Below are 22000 nucleotides of genomic sequence, written 5' to 3' on the forward strand. Positions count from 1 at the left end.
GGATAGGTTCCAGTCCCCCTGCGACCCTGTATACAGGATAAGCGATATACAGTACTGTAGATGCTGCGTTCATGTTTTCTAAAGTGGTGGATTTGTTGCAACTTGGCAACCTCGCTCCTTCAGTCTATCCGTATGTGTGGAATTCCCTCCAAGAAGGGCCGCGTGAGGGCGCTAAAACGCACGAGCGTTGAACAGGCTCGCGGCTACTCGAACAGAGCGTTTCCCCCCCTTCTCGAACTGTGACGATTCCCGGGGATTCCTGCTTGTGCACGTGCCGACACTGAGACGTCATTTTTAAACGTCGTCTTGGGAGAGTAACTGATAGAACCCGAGGTCCGCGCGACGTCATGGAGGAGCCGCCTGGTTTCCGGTAGCGTACGTGCGTGCGCGAGGCTTAAACTCGAGGTAAACGGCGCGCGCGTGTGCAAGCCACATCCAGCATGGCCCCGATGCTCCTGCAGAAACTGTTCAGCAAGAAAGCTGCAGCCGCCATCGGGGGCCCAAGAGAGTGCGTGGGAGACGCAGAGAATCGGTAAGCGAACGGTGCGAAGATACGGAGGAGAGAAAATCGTGCAACTCGGCATCTGAGCAACCAGCACGCGCCGTCTAGTTCATGTATTTACAGTCAGTGCGTGACTATAATTACTGCCCTGCGTGTTTTACGTTACTGTAATGCACGAATATACATGCTTATCACGCTTTGGATAAAATAAAGCAATTTGCGCATGCTGTTCTCCCAGCGATGCGCTCGTGCATCTTTAACTCAGCATCATGTTACATTTGCACATCACGTGCTTATTATTTCCGGTATACTGTTTACATTCACGCTACAGCCAATTAACCGGCCTCGTCAATCGAATTAACAAATAATGGCGTAAAAACGTGTGATGGGTGTGAGAAATCCTCGCTAGGTGTTGTCCCTCTACACAAAGTGTTATTGAATTTAAAAACCCGCGCATGCGCATCAGGGACAGGGCGGCGCTGTAGGCTACGGTGGGGTGTGCGCATGCGCGGAGAACTTGCGGGAACTAAAGGAGTGGAGTCATATGACTCGGTTTTAATTCTCCACTTCACATATTTACATGGTTGTTTTGTGGACAGCCTTTTAATACTGTGTTAAAATTATGAAAAACTGAATAAAATGATGAAATATTGTTCAGGTTAAAATCCGAACTGGTGTGTGTCTGTGTGTCAGTCATTGTAAACACCTGAGTCAGTGATGCTACTGCACATACTCCATTAAAATAATAATCCACTTTGTCATATATAGATACCTTAAATTAAACCAGATTTTTTTTTAATGTAGTTTGAATCAGAGGAAAAGACAAAATAAAATGATTCTACAAAAAAATCCAAATTAATTAAAAAAAGTCATAAGTAGCAAAATATTTGCTATTTTTCCTCTTTTAATCAATGGCTAGTCTTCTGAAAACCTTAATTGTAATAATAGTAATCGGAATTAAATGTGCAATTAGTAACATTTCCAAAATGTACTACATCATGTTGAAATCGTTAAGAGGTGCAATGGAAGTGAATCGCAATTCTTTTGTGTTTCCAAAATCGATCTTTTTTTTTATTTATTTTTTGTTTAACTTTTACTACCAATAGGGATGAAACGGTCGATCGGCCAATGACCAAAATTGTCTGCTTTTCAGTTTGATTGGCTGTGACCGGTGATCGGCCGATATAAACGCAGAAGCTTCTGAGTGGAGCGACAGAAGCACATTTTTATTGCATGAAATCATCAAACATATATTGCACGCAACAAAAGCCTCCGATCTGCCTTTTTCCCCAAACTCAGAAAGAGAAAATCAGTCTCAAACCTACTTATTGCACACGCTTACACAAGTCTCAAAACACTCCGAGCAATAATTGAAATCTAAAATTGCATGCATTAGAACCCACGCGTGCCTGTGTGCTCATCCGCGGTAAGGTGAGGCATTTGAATGCCACCAAATGTCACTATTTCTTTACAATTCTATAGATGGTACACTCTGAACTATTTACACATTTCTATCCCATCTTTAGTGATATATCTTTCTATCTGTGTCATAGGAGTGAATTATTTGCTAAGTTTGTTTAGAAATAGTAATTATGGCCAAGACAGAGATACGTGCTGCTCAGTAAAAATTTAGCTTTTTTTGTTTAATTTTATTTTAAGTTAAATGGTAAACTCTTTATTTAAAGTTAGGTTGTATTGTATTAATACAGTACTGCTCTTGGTTTTTACGTGACCTGGTTCCAGATGCCGATTCAATTGAAATTAGATATCGTGATATTATCCTATCGGCAGGTGACTAGTGATTGTAGTGGGAAATTAATTTTAGGACAATTTTAGGTTTTTGTATTAAATGATTATTGGTCATGAGATTGGAAACATAGCTTAAGATCAAGAACTTTTTAAACAAGCATTATAAACAATCGAATGTGAATAAACACAGTATGTGAGTGCAAATAATATATTGAAATTATAATATTGTGATGAATAAAAAATTATTAATTTAATTGATTTTATAAGAAAAAAAGTAACTTATTTCTGAATAAACAATTAAAAAAATATTTTTTTAAACTGGGTGTGGCTGATATTACCCTGAACAACTTACATCGATGTATTAAAACATGCATGTCAGTGAATATACCTGTGATTTAATTTACAGTTGTAGAAAATGAATCAACACTTTCCCACCATTCAGAATGTAAGAGCGCTTAAACGGCACGCTGCCTTTTGTTTGGTGCAGTGTGTTGCTTGTGCTGAGGTGTGCAACTCTAGTTGCAGAGAATGTCCTATGACAGTTGGATCACATGCCCTGTGTGCGTGCATATATATGTGTGTGTGTGTGTGTGTGTGTGTGCATGCATGTGACAGAATGAAAGAGAGCCAGTCATGTGATGTTTGACTTCTGTCCAATCTGTCATCAGATAAGAAAGCACTTCCTTACTGCTGAAACAACCCTTCTGACTCACCCTGTGTTTGTATGCGTGTGTGTGTCTGTGTGTGTATGTCTGTCTCTCTTTTTCTTACTGGTGTAAGTTTGGATGAAGTTAAAGGAAACACAGGGTGAATTATGTGCTAGAGTAGGTGACACATGTAGCCCAGTTCTACTGCAAGATGAAGATTAAAAGTCTGAAGAAACACAGTTCAGTGTGGTGGTCAAATACGGACAATTTACGCGACAGGTATTTTGTGTGCATGCGGGTGTGTGTGGTGGTAGTTTGATTGTCTGTGATTTATGGAGGTAGATATGCTGTAAAATATGCCCAGGTATATTGTGTGATTTATTTATTTTTTCTCTCCTTTGGACTCCTGGACTGTTTAGATGTACAATAATAATAAATAAATAGTTGCACATTATCTGTTTTACAAGTATGCTTTTATCAAGTTGTGTGAAAATTCCGACAACAATCCAAGACACTGGTTTTAGTGCTAATCTGTATTGCGTAAACATGACGGGATGTAAATATTCATTCAACAACAAAGAGCTTTATTTCTTTCATACCATAATGATTTGCTCGCAATATTATATACAATATAAATTATTTATTACCGGTTCATTAACAGCACTACTACTTTTCAATCCGTTTATTTAATTGTCCACAAAATAACAAGCTTTAATTGAAGTTCTTGTACATGGAAATGTCTTTAGAAAGTAGGTAGTAGGGATGGGAATCACCAGGGACGACCACAATGCAACAATATCACGTTACCTAGGGGAATTTGGAGGCCGGGTCAAAAACCTTAAACTCTTTGCCTGCTAAGCCACCTATGCGTGTTCTGATACCAATCTGTCATGGCCGATTTGTGCAACATTGGTGTTTCTGTGGGATTGGGCCTTTGGTCCCCACAACCGTCAATTGGATGCATTGGATGGCCAGACCATAATCCCGTCACCAGTTTACTAGCGTATAATTGATGATGATTAAATGTTATTCAATTTAAAAGGCAGGGGTGTTAATGGCAGTGGGTGTATACAGTGGAACATTGGCATACAAATTCAATTCGTTCTGGAGGCAAGTTCTTAAGGCGAAAGTTTGTATTACCATACGAATTTTCCCATAAGAAAGAATGTAATTGCAGATAATCCGTTTCAGCCAACCAAAAATAATACCAATAATCCTAATTTCCTTATAAAAACAAGCAAAGCATTTGCAAAATACGTGTAAATTAAGAAAAATATTGAAAAAAAAATAGATATTAAACCTTACTTAACCTCAATTTATGATTTCTCCTGGCACAGATTCCTTTTTTTAACAACATTTTTTTATTATTTTCCACTGAAAGTAGCTCCATTTTCTTCTTGCTACCGTCCTTGCTTGCAACTTTCTTGGGACTCATGCTGTTTGTCTTAACTAAATCCTGGACAAAATGAAAAAACATAAATAAATAAATGTAAAATCGCTTTGCTTAGCTTTCCACTGCGACAAACAGGTTTTTGCACGGTTCCTGGGCATAGAAGCTGCTTAGCCATTCATATACCATAAAAGGCTTCATATGCTAATGCAAAAATTAAATAGTTATGGAAAAAATTCATAAAGATTCCAATGTATTAGCTTTAGATTAATCAATATACCGACTTTTGTTTGTTAAATCTAAAACATTACCTATATAGTTCGTTGTTTGGAGAATGAAAATAAATATACGGTATCTTAGCGTGTTGCTAACAAACCCAGATGTCCAGTTTACCACATTGTCTGTCGAATGGACCCATAGTTAGAAATGATGAAATTATATTTCTAAATAAACTTGTACTTCAACTTTTTAAAGCTACACAACTTCCATGTCTCTGAAGTAATATTTGAACACACAAACAAGCTCTTGGTGATTTTCTTGCTCGTTTCTTCAATTTGAATTAACCAAATTAAGGGAAAACTCCCCCAGCACTAGTTCAAGATAGACTTATATTCACTCAGATCACAACAAGTACAGGATTGTACGAATGGGATTATGTGCATGTACATGTTACTGGTTCACTCCTGGGCTATTTTTACAATCTTCATGGACTATTATGGATGTGGCCTTTTTTTTTTTTTTTTTTTTAATAGAAATTGTTAGCTTCAACAAATCGCCGTGACATGAGGTGAATATAGCCCTTAGACATGGTATTATTGGAAAAATGTGTTAGGTTAGTTTAATAATAGCCCTTGTGTTTTGTATTTTTGTTCTTTCAAAGCACTTATTGTGGTAAAAATAACCCAAACCAACTTTAGCTCACGTCATATGATGTATTTTAGAGCAGAAGCTCGAATCAGGCTATAAATTCTCTTCAAGCGCCACAGAATCGCCTTTCATAGCAGCTAAGCTAATTGTTTATTTACGATTACTTATAATTAGCTTTAAAACTATCTTCAAAAGATTTTGTCATTATTAAATAGTGTGTTAAAAATCTTGCCTTTTTAACCACCTTTTTTACTAGCCAGCAAGCCGAATGCTAGCTAGCAGGTAAAGCTAGCTGCAAGTTTTTTGTCTTTTGTCTTTCCAACACCTCCAGAGAAATATTTTTTTTTGATGTGGTGATCCATCAGAAACCAAATTGACAATATAATTCAATGAGTCATTTATGATTTGAACATCAGTTAGATTTCTTCATGTTAGCATTAGTTAGCATACACCAGAGGGCTAGCGGTGGCGTACGCTCCCTAAAGTGATTGACATAAAATATACTAAATGTATTTGGATTGATAAAATACCAAAAAAAAAAATTTATACATTTATGAATGGACCAGGACAGATTTTTAGATCTTTTAATGATTTTTTTTTTACCTCAGCTTTCCTAGAATGAACTCAAAAGAGTGAACAGATTAAACGTTTTTTTTATATATATATATATATAGGGTCAGTGAGTGGTAATGAAGAAGATGCTGTATGTTCACATACTTCTGAACTGTGTGTGTGGGGTGTGTGTGTGTGTGTGACCAAAAGGACAAAATAATTGTTCATGTTTAATAGGTTATGCTTAGGGTTTGGTTAGTGTGTAAGCCTTGTATTAATAAGCCACAGTAATTATCTCTTTGCGGTGTGTGTGTGTGTGTGTAAGAGAGAGAGTGTGACTTGCTAGTCATATGCAAGGTTTCAACACAATAGTGGAAATAAGGGTGTGGTCGTCTTAGGAAAGAGCCTGATGCCTTTTGGATGACACGCTCGAGGCCGTGAGTGAGCAAGTGCGTGTCTGTGATTGTGGTCATGTGACTGACTGCTGATCATGTGACCTGAAGAGGATGTCGAAGCAAAAACCACTGCTTTGTGGTATTAGAGAAAGTCTGTTCAGGGTCTGTTCTTTGCTTTCTGTTTGCGTGTGTGTGTGTGTGTGCGCGCGCGCGCGCGCGTGTTGTGGCTGCTTGTGTGTAAGAGTCCTTCCGAGTGTGTAGTGGCAGTACCAGTCCAAACAAGTGTTGCCATACACACACACACACACACATACACACACGCTGCTTAATGTGTGAGGATAAAGAGACCTTGTGCTGTGTGTGTGTGTGTGTGTGTGTGTGTGTGTGGGAATAAACACTGCCTATGCGAAGCAGGGTATTGTTCTGCAGCTGCACTCGCATGTCTCTAACATACTTTGTAAACTTCAGATTAGAAATATAACAACACACACACACTTCATAGAAGCCAGTGATAGCTCTTTCTAAAAGAAAAAAGGTTGCATTTAGGGAATATAACTCTGTGTGTGTGTGTTTTCTGCTGCTGATGCAGCGTGATTTAATAGAAACATGTGGGAAAAGAGGGAGCGGTCCAGCCAACCTCGCTCTAGCTTCTTTTCAGACGGCAGGGAACGCAAGCTCATGTGGGTATGGGTGTGTTTGTGTGAGTGATACAAGTCTGCATGCCCAACATGGGCGTTTGGTGACCGGACAGGATGGAGAGCAGGTACGATGTGTGCATGAGAGAGAGAGAGAGAGCTGGCTTTAAACCCTGAGTGTGTGTGTATTTTTAAAAACTGGAGGCTGTGTCTTTATTGCATTTTGTAAATGTTTATATATGTTTGCATGATGATTCTGTGCATTAAATGTTTAGTTGCGTACAAGTGTGTTAGGATTTGTTTTTGCCGACGTGTTTAATTCATGTCGGGATTTCAAATAAAATTCTAAAGAAGTTATGTATTACTGTGCATATTTAATTGGTATTCATGATGCATTGCCCAACTTTTTTTTTTTACAAGACAGCTCATTGTCTCTCTCTGTCTCTCTCTGTCTTTCTCGGTCTTGTTGTTCATCAGTTGGGCTTCTGCTGAGTTTGATCTCGCCCAGATACGACTGATTGTGTATCAGGATTGTGAAAGGAGGGGTCGCCAAGTTCTCTTCGACTCCAAGGCTATACGGAAGCTAGACCCATCTGAACTGGTATGTAATGTAGCTGTGTGACTGAGTGAGTGATTTATGTGCTGTTTCAGGAAGAGTCACATGTTCTGCTGTTGCCCCCTTGCTTGGATCTCATGACAGGTGTGACTTCTCTGCAAACTGGGTCAAAGTGTTTGTGTATAGTGTGTGTGTGTGTGAGAGAGAGAGAGAGAGAGTTTGTGTTATATTGAAGGACAGATTTAAAACATTTTGGTTTAAGCACCCATTAATGTTTATATGAGCATATTTTAATATTATTAACAATTTACATTTTCCAAGTCTTAGTTAATATACATGAGGACAAAGGTAAATTGAAAAAAAAAAGAATTAATTTAAAGTCATTGTAGTTATTGCATTAAATTCCCTGATTATTACTGAATATAGTATACTTGTAACAACTTAGTATAATATAAATATGTTGACAGTCCCTTTTTTTTAGCAATTTTACTTCTAGAATAAATGATGGACAAGCTAATTGTGTAAATAAAATTGTAGATCGAGTTTGGTTTTAATTGATGGAATTTAAATATATAAATATATGTAACATTTATATAAAACAATAAATGACCTTAAACTACAGCTTTTGCTGAAAATGCTAACCATTAGCATTGTGCAAAAAATTTGATTTTGCAAGACTATTGTTTCTTCTTCTTTTGAGTTTGAGCGGTTAAAGCAATATCGCCTTCTACTGGACCGGAGCTTAGGACATGCGAACGACAGGAGAAAAAGATAATTTCATATGAAACATTACATTTAAACAATCACCACTACGGCATGTCACACAGTATATTCATGTTTAAAGTATTACTACAAAAAAGTATTTAATAAACGGGACATATAGTTGTTTGAGACAAAGCAGATAGATAGACAGACAGATAGACAGACAGACAAACTTTGTATACAATTCATTACCGGAAATGCTAATAATGTTTTTCCAGGTTTGTTTGACTGAGGCTAATATTTGGATCATATCCACCGTCTGTATGTTTTGCACTTTAATTACGAAGTGGTGAGGAAAAAAATAGTGGGACTAGTGTATTCTTTCGATCCTTTTAGAGGTCGTTGAATGTTTTCCACTGTTTCTTGTTCTCTTTGTCTCTCTGTGGCTTGTGGGTTAAAAGTGAATGTGCTTTTATGATCATTTGCGGTCACATGAGGCTCTGTTTGTCCAGTTCTTAAGCTGGAGTGGGACTGTGGTGTGTGTGTGTGTGTGTGTGTGTGTGTGTGTGTGTGTGTGTGTGTGTGTGTGTGTGTGCGCTGTTAGTTTACATTGGACAGTACGCTAGCAACCTTTGAACTTCGTACATTCCAAGCCACTATCTATTTAGTGGAATACAGTTAACCCTAATAAGTGCTAAAGTACAATTTATAGATCAAAATATTAAATTTCTGTTTATTATGTCTGAAATGTTGCAGTTTTTGTCTAGTCATGTGATTAGCTTTTTGCTGAGCATGTGGTGCCTGAATCATTTTTAGAAACTGTATGAATGAGCAAGAAAATCTGCTGAATGAAACAATCAGCTGATAATTATGACTTTAAAACTTCAAAGTTTAAAAGGCTAAAGGTTTTTTTTGTATTGTCTGTAGTTTAATTATATTGAATTGAATTGGCTAGCTGTTAACTTGTCCGTAATAACCAGTATTATTCATGAATTCACAAATAATTTTTGAAGGTATTTCACCGTGACAGTCTTTTCATGGGGAAAAGACTTATTTATTAAATAAAAGTAAAAGTATCATTATACACAACTAACAAGCTGATGGAAACATGTCCTAATCTTGTTTTTGCCTGCAGAATGTCGAGGAGACGAAAGCCCCGCCCACCCGAAGCGGTTCCTGCCAAATAGGCTCTAAGGCAAAGCAGAAAGAGACTCCGCCCACTTATCAGGTTCGTTCACAAGAAGCACTATCCACATAGTAACTTATATCTGTTCTAAGAGTTAAGAAGACATGTAATGTGTGTTCATTTACTCAGTACACGAGACCGTCTTCCGATGTGAATATGCTCGGGGAGATGATGTTCGGCTCGGTTGCCATGAGCTACAAGGGATCAACTCTGAAGATTCACCACATCCGGTACTTTTAAAAATAAAGTCCCATTTCCCCATACGTTTGTCTTTAATCTTTATAAATATAAAGCATCTTGTTTTTTGCTCGGTGAAACCAAAGTTGATGGACAGATTCCTAAAATAAAAACAATACATTTTATCCGTTTCTTAAACAATGATGTATTCTTTATAGTTACCATTTATGGTAGGCCTTTATTTACTGTTATTGATGATGAATATTAATTATTACCACTCCGTGTGGTGTAATTAGATAACAGGGAAGCAGTAAATTTTTTTTATCATCATCTTGCTTATGACCCTATTATAAATCCCTATTTTTATTTGTGTAAACATGGAGTTTTGATTGAGTACACTATACGATATGACCTGGGCATTAATTCGTTTTAAGTCATTGGATGATATTGATAATTATTTAATCACCTTTGTGTGCATGTGTTACACAGATCTCCTCCGCAGCTGATGGTCAGTAAGGTTTTCTCGGCGCGTTGTGGCAGCAGTAACGCCGGCAGCACCAGCACGTGAGTCTCTTCCATCAGCTCTTGAATTGTACAGGTTTCGTTACATCCATTACAAAGTAAAGGGTTCTCAAAGAAGTGAAACATGGATAAGGGATCCGTTTAAGAATGTAATTGATTTATCATAGTTGCAGTACAAAAATAAAGGTAAAGAAAAGAAAAAAAAACACTGGGATTTGTTATTGTTCAGTTACTCTTTAACCAACGTCTAGCAGTACCAACTACAAAGGGGCGTTCAGGTCAAACCAGGAACTAAACCTAAACGTCTCTGCACTTTATGCTAATATCCAGCCTACTACAAGTGTTTAACTCAAACCGGCACTGGAATCTCTTGTGAATGAAAGTGTAAAAATAAATACTTAAAGCACAGTACAGTGATCTCGTGAGCATTTATCTAGTGGAACACCTGATCCTTTAAAATCGATGGATAACTTGACACCAACTTGACAGAAAAGATGCATCTGTCTGTGCGAACAGGTATTCACAAACACCACTTGAACGTTACAGGAACTCGGCTGGGAGTTCTTGGGGGGCCTGTGTTTCAGACGTGAAGCAGGCAGTCTGATTATGAGTACCCGAGAACTATTGAAACACAGGGATAAGTATATTAGTGTCACAGGGGATTATATAGAGAGATAAAGGGAGTTTTTAAACTCTCAGAATTGTGTTCTGTTAATCTGCATAATCAGCAGTCCCGGTTTGACTTGAACGCCTATCTCGTGGATTATTTCAAATTTACAGTATTGCTGCTGCAATAGAATTTAATTCCTCTATAACTGAAAGGACTTTATTTTGTTTCTCTAGTCTCCAAGACAGCCTTGAGTCATTTAGCCAAACGTGCCCGAATCACAGCAGTAGCATAGGTAAGACACACACACACACACACACACAGATTAGCAACATTAACAACATCTAGGTAACGAATTATGACCTTTTGCTTTTTAAGAGATTAACCAGCATCTCTCTTTATAGCTCATAGTAACCCTGTGGACATGCCAGGTCGTGGACACAGCGAAGACAGTGACAGCGGCATTGCCCGTTCAGGTACACACACACACAGACATACGCGCGTGAACGTGAAATTCTTCTAATTCTGACTTCAGTGGGATTAACTCTGGTTTAACTGTACAGCGTCCCTCAGCAGCCTCCTGGCCACGCCCCTTCCCTCCCCTGGTTCGTCCTACAGCAGCGGCTGTGCCAGCAGTTACCAGCGGCGATGGCTGCGTAGCCAAGCGACCAGCCTCCAGCATGGCCTGATCCCTCGCTGGTGAGTGTGTGCACAAGATAAGCCCAGTTGCTATGATGGCATCACCATCTGTCTGCCTCACCATCGTGTGTGTGTGTGTGTGTGTGTGTGTGTGTTCGTGTGTACGGCAGGAGCACGGATGAAATGTTCAGCCTGTCCGACGAGAGCTGCAACTCGAACCCCGGGCTGGGCCGCAGGAAGAAGATCGCAGTCAGCATCATCATCAGCCTGCCGGAGAAAGAGGAAGAGAGCAGCAGCTTCCAGGAGTTCTTCTTCTCCCACTTCCCCCTTTTCGAGTCGCACATGAACAAACTGAAGACAGCCATCGAGAGGGTGAGTGCCACACCGCGGGGTCAGACCAGGCCGCCTCGGTGACCTTTAGTTGCTGTTGGACACAGGAGTCCTTTGTGTCCGCGAGGCACTGTGCGCTCGTCTGGAAAAATGTTTCTAGGACAATGATGGGTATACATGATCAGAGAGGGTGGATGGGTTTGGTGGGACGAAAATAAATGTGTGTGTGTGTGTGTTTTTCAGGCGATGATAATGTGTAGGAGAGTAGCAGAGCCGAGTCAGCGGGTGCAGGTGTATCTGTGTCGGGTAATGGAGGCGCTGGGGGAGTTCAGGTGAGGGGATAATGTGTGTGTATGTGTGTGTAGGGCTTTGATCCCATGCATGACCTTATTGACAATACCGTTGAACATTGTCCAGGCTGACGGTGTGGAACCTGTACATGGCTCCGCGGATCACAGAACCCATCTGGCTGACCTTGATTTCCCAGAGTTCCGAGCGAATCCAGTTGTGTCAGCGCTTCCTGAAGGAGATGAGTCTGCTGATGGAGCACGGAGCCAAGACGCAGTTAGTGCACAAGCTTTCCGCTCCATCTTCAGATCCCTTACGAGTCGTAGTACTGTACATTTTAACCCAGTCTGTTTCATGCTCTAGGTTTCTATCATCTCTCCTCACTGCTGTCCTCATGTACCACCTCGCCTGGGTTACCACGGTGATGCCTAGCAACCACCCATCAATCAAAGCTGCTTACCAGAAACACACCTCCCACACAGGGGACCTGCTGGCCAAGTGTCACCCATACAACCCACTGTGGGCTCAGCTAGGTACACACACACACACACACACACACACACACTTTAGATTCACACACTTGATTAGTCAGTCATTAACCACAGAAGTGTGTGTGTGTTGTGTAGGAGATCTGTACGGTGCTTTGGGTTCCCCCGTTCGAGTGTGTCGCACTGTGGTTGTCGGACGCAGACGCGAGTTGGTGCAACGCGTCCTCTACGTCCTCTCCTATTTCATCCGCTGCTCAGACCTCCAGGAAAACGCACTTCCTCAGGCACAAACGGACAGTTCTGCCAATCTGTGCCCTTCTCAAATCACTAACCCCACCCCCTGCCCTGAAAGGACCAACGAGACACCACTCATCAGTGAGTCACAGGCTGAAAAGTCCACCCTTATCCCCGAAAGGACCAACGAGGGAACGCAAACAGCCGATGCGACTTCCTGTTCAGAAGGGACCAGCACAGAAGGAGGCGACTCTGAATCAGCCGACTCCACCCCTTTTTCTGAAACGGCCAATGACCGGCTGGAATGTGCTCAGGGATGTTCAGGGGTGACGCAGCTAGAGCACGTCTTGGCCGATCCGAGTCCTCCTGCGCACAGGGTGCAGTTCATGATCGGAAGCCCGAAGGAGCTGGAGAGCGACAGGCGACGTCACGACAGGACTCGAGCTGGGTGTGGGCGGGGCTTACACAGGAAGATGCCCAGTAGGCTTTTGACAGACAGCTTGGACAGCTCAGATGAGGAGGAAGTGTCGCACATGCAGATCTTTACAGGAAATGAGATGCAGCAGCATGAACTACCACTTCCAAGGTAACAACACACACTTGCAGAAATTAGACAGTAAAACAAAATGTTTAGTCCATTATGGCATAATCCATGTGTTATTTCAGAGTGTGTTGAGTTTTCATGTTCTCCCAGTGCTTGGTGGGTTTCCTCCAGGGGCTCCGCTTTCCTCACACAGTCCAAACACATGCAGATTTTGGGCAATTTGGGATCGCCAATTAGCCTAGTGTGTGAATGCACGTGTGAACCGTGTGCACGTGACCGGAGGTCCAACCACTGTCATAAATAGGAATAAATACAATGGCCTACAGTGTTTTTTAGATGGTTGGAAATTATGGAGTTGGTATAGTGTATGTTAATTATGCAACAACAATACAGTGGAACCTTGGTTTACGAGCATAAATTGTTCTGGAAGCGTGCACTTTACCTTTTAAAAGAAGTTTATCGCAACAGATACGTGTTTACGTTTGTGCGCAGGCGGTGTGTGTGTGTGTGTGTGTGTGTGTGTAAGTGAGAGTAGGCGAAAATAGGAGGGGTGTGTGTGTGTGAGAAGGTGAAAGTAGGAGGGGTGTGTGTGAGAAGGCGAAAGTAGGAGGGGTGTGTGTGTGTGTGTGTGTGAGAGAGAGAGAAGGCGAAAGTAGGAGGGGTGTGTGTGGGGCACGAAGTCCAATGACACGCATGCACACAGACACAAAATAAAGTATATGTTTTACACATACATACACACCGTCACAGTGTTACAGTAAACATTACACGCATGCACGGATGTTGATTATACCAGTGAGAAATGCGCACTAAGACCCAGCATGGTAGACGATTACCCATAATTCCTCAGCACAAGTGAGAGAAAAAACGTTGGCTATTGTGATCACGTGACGCTCAGCATCAAAACAAGAAGCACATGCGTGATACATGATACTCGGTGCTCGTAAACCAAGACTTGTTCATTTTCCAAGTCAAAATTTATTAAAAATCTTTGCTCGTCTTGCGGAACGCTCGCAAACCGCGTTACTCACAATCCAAGGTTTCACTGTATTATAATAAAGTCACTCAGATGACAGAACGGGGATCAGACAGGTACACAGTCCTGAGTAACGCCATCCTGATTTCCTGTTCTCAGCTGCGACATGGAGATCCGCCCCGACACGAATCATTTCGGCCGCTCTCTGCTCGGAGGTTACAGCCCGCAGTACATGCCTGACTTTGTCCTGCACGGCGTCGCCTCGGATCAGCGGCTCAAGCAGTGCCTGATGTCGGACCTAGAACACACTGTACTGGTAAGTAATAAGAGAACATAACAACACCACCACTTTGGCATGTGTTTGTGTACACTAATGTGTGAGCATTTTTTGAATTGTTATGAAATCAGTATCATCCATGCATGAAATATTTCACCATGATGTAGAGTTCTTGATTAGGTTTCTGTAAAAAAAAAAAAAAAAAAAAGTACAGCTGTGATTGACTCTTAATTTGATCTAATAGCACAAGTAATTCTTGGAGAGTTTGAAAAATCTTGAATAAGCACTCAAGCGCTTTGTAACTTCTATGTCAAAAGGTTTAATATTAATCTTTCTATTATATGCTGCGGTGTAACAAGTCGCCCCTGTGGTGACCCGCATGCACATGTTTTTAAAAACACATGATGGGCGTGAAGGTAATCTGATCCTGAGTTGCTACATCAGTCTGATTACTGTGTGTGTGTGTCCTTGAAGCACCCTGCGCTGGACGAACCGGTCGCCGAGGCAGTGTGTATCGTGGCGGATACGGACCGCCTCTGCGTTCAGGTGGCTACGACTCAGCGGCGCGTGTGTGAATCAGGCCAGATCGGAAGAGAAGTGATGGTCTCCAACCTCATACACACACTCCTCACGTCTGTGCTGCAGCTGCATGCGCTCAACATGGCTGCAGATTTTGTACGTGTCTCTCTTCTGTTAGTGATAGCTTTTGTGAGATTTTTGTACATGCGTAATTTCTAAACTTTGCCTGTGTGTGTGTGTGTGTGTTTTGCAGTGTGTTATGCACTTGGAGGATCGCTTACAGGAGGTGTACTTTAAGAGCTGTTCTTTAGCAGAATATCTGAAAGGACAGCGCCGAGTCCATGTGAAGGAACTCGGATTAGCGCTGGGGTACTACACACACACACACACACACACACACACATAAACCTGTCAGCACTACGGTCAGTGGTCTTGGAAACCACATGGTTATGCATTACCAAACACCTGAACTGTAGAAAAATGAAGCCATTCAGCATACAGTACATGTTTTTGTTTGTTTTTAATGCAATCTGTGTTCCTCGTAGGATCGAGTCCAGTGATCTTCCGCTCCTCGCGGCCGTCGCCAGCACACACTCGCCCTACGTCGCCCAGATCCTTCTGTGAACGGAGCTGCTTCACTACGCTGACCAATCAGAGTGCGCTCCTTCTTCCAGCAGACCAACAAGGAGCCGAACACCATTAATCTGGGGTTCACTCTGACCCATGATCAGACTGATCAGGAACTTATGTTTTTTTTTTAAAGAGAGAGATCAGCTCTTAAGGTTTACATCCTCTCCAGTCTTCAGACCGAGTGTGTATGCGTGTCAGCTTGGTTTTCTTATACGCGCTATTTCCACAATGTTCCACAGTGTTGTCTTAAAAGCAAAAGAAGACTGGAACAACTCTGTTGTATAGTATGACAGGTGACTAATTAAACGAAAAAAAAAAGAACTGTTATTATAATCTGAATTATTTTAGCTACATTTAAAGCCAGCTTTGAATCTGTAAAGGCAATCCCATAAGAGTATGAAAACTGTAGCAGGTTACACTCTGCCTCTTACAATGCTAATCCTGCCTCTGTAGCTTTTCTGTTAATTTGCCGCCCTCTGGTCAATGTTTTTGCATGGCAACTTTTTTTTTTATATATATATATAATTTCTTGGTATTTATTATCTCAGCAATATTGATGTTCTGGATTAATTGCACATGCTGCCAAAATCTAGCACAAAGCAAACAGGACAAGATCATACTTAACAGATGACTCAGTATAAAAGCATGTGAGTTTACAGCAATGATCATTAACCCTGTTTTTTACAGAATTCAGTTCCAGCCGTAATCCAGCTCCGACGAAGTCAGATTAGCAAATTAGCACACCTTGTTAGTTACGATTAGCAAGGTGTGCTAGATTAGGGGTTACATTAAAATTCACTTCTGTGATTGAGTTGGAAGAGGAGGAGCTCCAGAAACAATGTTCACTTGTTTACAGAATCAGACATTGTGTACGAGTTTAGTATTTATTATGAGAAAACGTCATACACAATTATTTAAGTAATTATTTTGAGTAATTTCCATTTCTTTTCTTTTTTGTCCTGCAGCGGATGATTTTGGGTTGAATGACTCCCCCTTGTGGTGGTATTTAGGTTTACGGAATTCTTCACAAAGACCAAGAGGTTGACGCTGAGATTACTTGTATAATTTTTTTTTTTTTTTTGCACTATTGCGGTCTTATTTATGTCAGCAAGTTCCTACTGTGTATAACCCATCACTATATACAGTATATGTCCTCAAGTTGTCTTTACATAATATGCCACCATTACCAGCTTGTTTGTGTGCATAAGAAGGTGTATGCACGCAGGTGTGTATGGGGGGGCCGGGGGGGATTTTTAACTTCTATCAGGTGCTACCATGTTCTACACTGTGTAAAAGTATGTTAAAACACATACTGTTTTATAGTCTATATACTTTACTAATAGCTTTCTGCAGAGTAAGCCGCATCCAGCTCTATTCAGGCTAATACTCAACTCTTACTTTTACTCAGTCTTATGTTTCTTATTTCTTTAATATTTAAGAGACTGGTTGTTATTTTTGTACACTAAATTCTACCTCATGGTTTCTTGTAAAAGCAGTCTGGATCTAAGACATAAAAGAAAAAAAAGACAGTGCAGTTTGGCCAGGGTAAAAGATCTCCTTTAGATGTTGAGCAACGCTGAAAAAAAAAGCAGCTGAGGTTTTGGACATTTTGTGTCCATGTTTAAATGCGATGTGCTCTGAATAAAACTACACATTGTATTTTGATCTTTTTAGGTTTGATTCTTGAATATAGAATAAATAATTTGAAAAAAAAAAATGCTGTGTCCTTTCATCATTTTCTATTAGTTTAAAAAAAGATTTTGCTTTTGCATAATATAACAACACAGCCAGGGTGAATTGGGCCCCTCGGGGCATGACTCAACGGGGTCTCTGGGGTGTGCTTTGGTGTCTGGCACCAGGAGGTTGAAAGCAGATCCTTTGAGTACTGTGGGTCAATCACTAGGGCCAAGAGTTACCTGCCAATGGCTTTTGGTGATGTTAATTGCTGAAATGAATAAGGTTCTGCCAAGGTTCCAAATTAGATCACTCACTCCATTCAGGGGGTAGCTGTCAAAGTCTGATACCTCATTTAGCAATAGAAGCTTTCAACTCAGCAATGACTATCATTAGACCTGGGCACCACAACAATGGGGTGAGACCAAGGCCTGGTGGACTCAATAATGCGCAGTTGCAACATTTTGGCTACCTCCTCTTTTATGGCAATGTGCCAACCTTAGTGTACAGGCCTCGTATAAGTGCGTGAGAAGTCTGCACTCAGTATTACTTCGCTCTGACCCCAGTTACGCTGGGACCATGTTTGTATGTAAAGAAAGAATTTCACTGTGCAGTAATGTATATGTGACAAAAGCTCAAGTTGAAACTTAACTTAAATGTGCTGCAAACCTTCAATCTGTTCAAGCATCTCTATTTTGTGCTCCAGGGCCATCAAATGAGGGCTGATCCTTTAAAGCTTCCTTGGCTATGTCGAGAAGTTTTCAGGGATATCTGCCTAATAAAAGCTTAAATGGAGAAAACACGGTTTCTGCCTGGGGTACCTCCTGAAAGGGAACATAGGAAGTTCCATTTCAATATAGCCAGATTTAGTGCTACTGCACCTGCAGCAGCCAACTCAGGTCTGCCATCAGCTTGAAAATGAACAGGGTAACTTGGTGTGACAGGATATCCACATGTAAAAAAACCTGCAAAATAACATACATAACACTTTTAGAGGTAGCATTTTGTAGGGGGAACTGCAAAATAGGTACTGGGTGGCGTAATCAATGATAACAGGATAGAATTGCCTGCCTAAGTTGATTTTGGTTGGGGGCCCACCAGGCCCATGGCTATTTGCTTAAAACCAAAAATGATGGGGAAAAGTGATGATGGGGGGTAAGTTAATCAGTTGCATGATGGTATATCCTTGGGGCCTGATCCTTGCACTGCGTTAGACCCATGCTTGTTTTCCTCTGGTGCTAAGCAGATGACTTCTGCCACCATCACCTCATTTTTACCCTTTCTTCTCGGCATCTCGTTTGCCTGATTGGCCTTTAGCGAACCCAGGCCAATCCCTGCCCAGGACAAGAGGCACTGGTAAGTCAGAAATCAAACCAACACATAAATCTATTCCTTGCCTTGACTTCGGAATGTAACAAAGCAGAGGGGACCACAGGTAGATCCTTTTGAACACAAGTCATGGAGAGGCTCCTTTCTGGTTTGAGGACCCTGAACAGGGCCAAGGGATGAGTGAATGAAAAGTACACTCAGCATATCTATTAAGGTGGTGGCTGACACTCTATGATGCTGATAGTGGGCCCCTGGAGTGGAAGCTGCAGCCAGCAAGCCAGGATTGTTCTCTCTCTGCGAGGTTGGTTTGTTGTTTGGTTTAGATATTTTTGCACCTGAGGTGCATGCAGCACTTAAAAAAAACATAAAGGCTTCACAGAAGATGATAAACATACCATTCTTTGATGGTCACGCATCACCCAAGTCCCTTGGTAGAATTGAATACGCCGGGAAAAAAATTGCATCTTGATTATTTCGTTGCCGTCACTTTCTATTCATTGCATACTGTAACTAGACCGCACTATTTTACCCCTTAACTGCTTATAATTGTGAATGCAATAACTAGATGACAAATCATCCAGGGCAAAGGATTTCGTCATTTTACCAGGCACATCTGTTTGAAAGTGCTTGCGTCAACAGTGAAACAATGAAAAATGCATTATCTGGTTTTAAATGCACTGGCCTTTGGACATTCAATCCAGACATCTTAAATCCTGACAATTGTGCTGCCAGTACCATGACTGAATAAAAAGATCAATCCCAAAGAAATCAAAACATCCTGAACCACAGCAAGTGGTGACCACATGTCGGCATTAGCACAGTCAGATCCAGACAGTGAACAGAGCTCAAAAGCTATTACCCATAGGTCAACATCCACACTGGCAGTATTAGTTCCAGACAATAGGCAGAGCCCCAAAGTCAGTGACTGTATTCCAGTATCAGAAACACATGTTCCAACTAGTACACAGAGCCTGACAGCTTTTGCCTATACCTCAGCAGTGGCATCACTAGTGAATAGACCCAATTAACCAGTCCCAACCAGCACCATCCACACCAACACTAATTCATAGGTACAATTTAGCTTTGGATCTTGTTCGTCAAATTTCGTCAAACAGTTTTTTCAGTCTGTGAAAAACCATGCGCTAGGAGGAATGCAGCTGAAGCAGCTACTGTATCAACCTCCTCACCATTCAAGCGCGAGCTGCTAAACAAAGCTGGAAAGAATGCCGAGTCTCTCAGGGTTGGTTGGTGCCATGAAGGCCTTGATTTCCGTCACTAACTTGGTACTAATGATTTGAGTGATAATTATGACAATGACTTATCCCCACACAATACACTGCATAAATCTTTTTTTTTTTTTCAATGCTTGCAACCCAAGTCTTCCAGCCCAGCCTTCCAGAGCTCCTTGAGAACCTATTGGAGGTGATGAAAGTGACCTATCCAACTGGATGAGTGGATGACAATGTTATCAATATATGGTGATGGCAGAGCAGTGATGTTGATGTTGTTCAGTCTACCCTACCTAACTAAACATCATTCTGCTTCTACATTTAACATCCAATACTGTATGTCAGTTCTTAGAGTAGTTTCAAGGATCAAAGTTGATTTTCAGCCCCAACTACCATCATTTAGTATTATTTATTTGAAAGCTACATCTAAAAGCCTTTACCCATGCAAGTCTTCAATTTTTTGCTTATTTAGATATGTTTAAATTTGACCTCCATCCAAAATGAGGACCAAAAAAAAAAAGTGAGTAATCATAACAGTAGACATCCTGTAGCTGAAGGATGCCCACCTGACCCAACCACACCCCAAAATACAGGGGCCTACATAAAGTGGTTAGTTATTCAAAATAATGATACATGTACAGTTATCCTATGTTATATTAGCTTAGTGATGCCACCAATCCACCTTAGACCCAACCTGCCACACTGATTTTCTTGTAGCTGTACCATTCTTTGTCATTAGTGATGGAAGCATATTTTTGTCTTTAACTGCTCTTTAATCCTGTGCATGAGAAGGATGGTCAGGATCAGTGTCAGCCAAAGGTTACACTCATCTCACTGTGGCAATGTTATGGAGTAATGACATGTAATTTTATATAACAATATTACTTAAACTGATGCCAATAAAGTGTACTGTACGCTTTTTAGTATGAGACCCACATCTCTGACAGTCTGACAGCTGGTTGCCGTGGAAACCTGCTCAGTGTCGCCGATCATACATAGAAAACTCCTGCTGGCAAACAGAGGGCAACACACATTAGGATTAGCTCCAAACTGAGAACATATATCCATGATGAGCGATTTGAGGGCTGAGAATATTTTTCAGACAAACAAAGCAGAACTCAAACACAATTATTACATTAAATGTCCAGGGGAGTCAAACCCCCCTTCTCTCCAAGTCTGCAAGTTTCAGCAAAGGGTGCAAAATACTTCAGTTCACTATACTAGACTGTCATTTACAGCACTTAACCCAGCCTTTCACTAGTGCTTGGATGCCATCATCAAAAAAGTTTTCTTAGAACGCCTGCTTCACATCTAAAACCCTGGCCTCCTTTAAAATGGTCCAAACATGAGGAAATGGCTTGGAGCAACATCAGGACTGTACGGGGAGATGTGAACAATGTGGATAATGAGCAAGTCGTGTTGATGTATGATTGTGTACAGTTCCCAAAAGAAGGGAAAAGGAATAGGAAGGGGGTGAGGCATCAGTGACAGCCATGCCCTTTCTTTTTCAGTTGTCTAAATATAAATAAATATAAATGCCTTTATTTTCTGATCTGAGATTCAGGTTTTTCAAAACGGAGTATGAAAATTTAGTCTGAATCGTTCAGGCATGATGGACTCTAATTGGCTGGAAAAGGTGGATGAGTAGGTTTTATATGAAGTGTGTGTGTGTGTGTGTGTGTGTAAGGGAGATCAGGTTTTCCTTACCGCTTGCCTGACACCTGTGCTTTAAATAAACTCAATGGTGTCATGTCACTTACAAGATATCCTTCCAGGTTGAAACGTAGCTTTTTAAAATTGCAAATGCAATTTTATACATATTTTATATGTAACAAGCTTGTTTATGCTATTGTCTTTTTTTCTGTTTTGTAACAAACCTTAAATATGGTAATTTACGTGAAGTAAGGACGAGTGTACTTCAAAACCATCAAATGTATTCATACTGGAATAATGAATGCCTCTGTTGCTAATTTGTTGGTTGATGCTGCATTTGTGTTTTTCCAGTAAGAAGATTGGATGCTTGTCTGGTTCTTTGATGTCACAGGAGGCCATTAAATCATCTCAACCATAACCAAATGAGTTTAAATGTAAAGCTTATAATATTTGATATTATATATATATACATACAGTATATAATAATATAATACATAATAAAATATAATATCATAAGCTTTATATATATAAATATATATATATATATATATGGATGTTAAAGATCACATTAATTTAAAAAAGTTTAACAATAAAGACACTATAGTGCATTACATAATATCTTATACCTGCCTTTCATTTTGATTTATTTTCAGCTTTTCAATCCATGATGAAATTAAATCAGCTTCCTCAATTGATTTCCATC

The 22000-nt window shown here is 40.6% G+C and overlaps 1 protein-coding gene across 3 annotated transcripts; it reads left to right on the forward strand.

Annotated features, from left to right (window-relative positions):
- The first annotated feature begins 246 nt into the window (after positions 1-246).
- fnip2 (folliculin interacting protein 2) lies at positions 247-15733 on the forward strand. Of its 3 annotated transcripts, XM_053479966.1 has the most exons (18): positions 2921-3177; positions 6692-6865; positions 7215-7338; positions 9131-9223; positions 9311-9411; positions 9848-9922; positions 10724-10782; positions 10892-10963; positions 11051-11186; positions 11297-11498; positions 11700-11788; positions 11874-12020; positions 12108-12277; positions 12371-13052; positions 14146-14302; positions 14738-14938; positions 15036-15151; positions 15328-15733. In XM_053479966.1, the coding sequence occupies exons 2-18, from the start codon at positions 6855-6857 to the stop codon at positions 15404-15406; spliced, it is 2514 nt and encodes an 837-aa protein (XP_053335941.1). In that variant the 5' UTR covers positions 2921-3177; positions 6692-6854; the 3' UTR covers positions 15407-15733. The 3 variants fall into 3 exon arrangements, with proteins under 3 accessions (XP_053335939.1, XP_053335941.1, XP_053335940.1); XM_053479964.1 differs by lacking the exons at positions 2921-3177; positions 6692-6865 and adding an exon at positions 247-532; XM_053479965.1 differs by lacking the exon at positions 6692-6865.
- The last annotated feature ends 6267 nt before the right edge of the window (positions 15734-22000 follow it).

The sequence above is a fragment of the Clarias gariepinus genome, chromosome 20 (genome assembly GCF_024256425.1).
Source record: "Clarias gariepinus isolate MV-2021 ecotype Netherlands chromosome 20, CGAR_prim_01v2, whole genome shotgun sequence".
NCBI classification, from domain to species: domain Eukaryota; kingdom Metazoa; phylum Chordata; class Actinopteri; order Siluriformes; family Clariidae; genus Clarias; species Clarias gariepinus.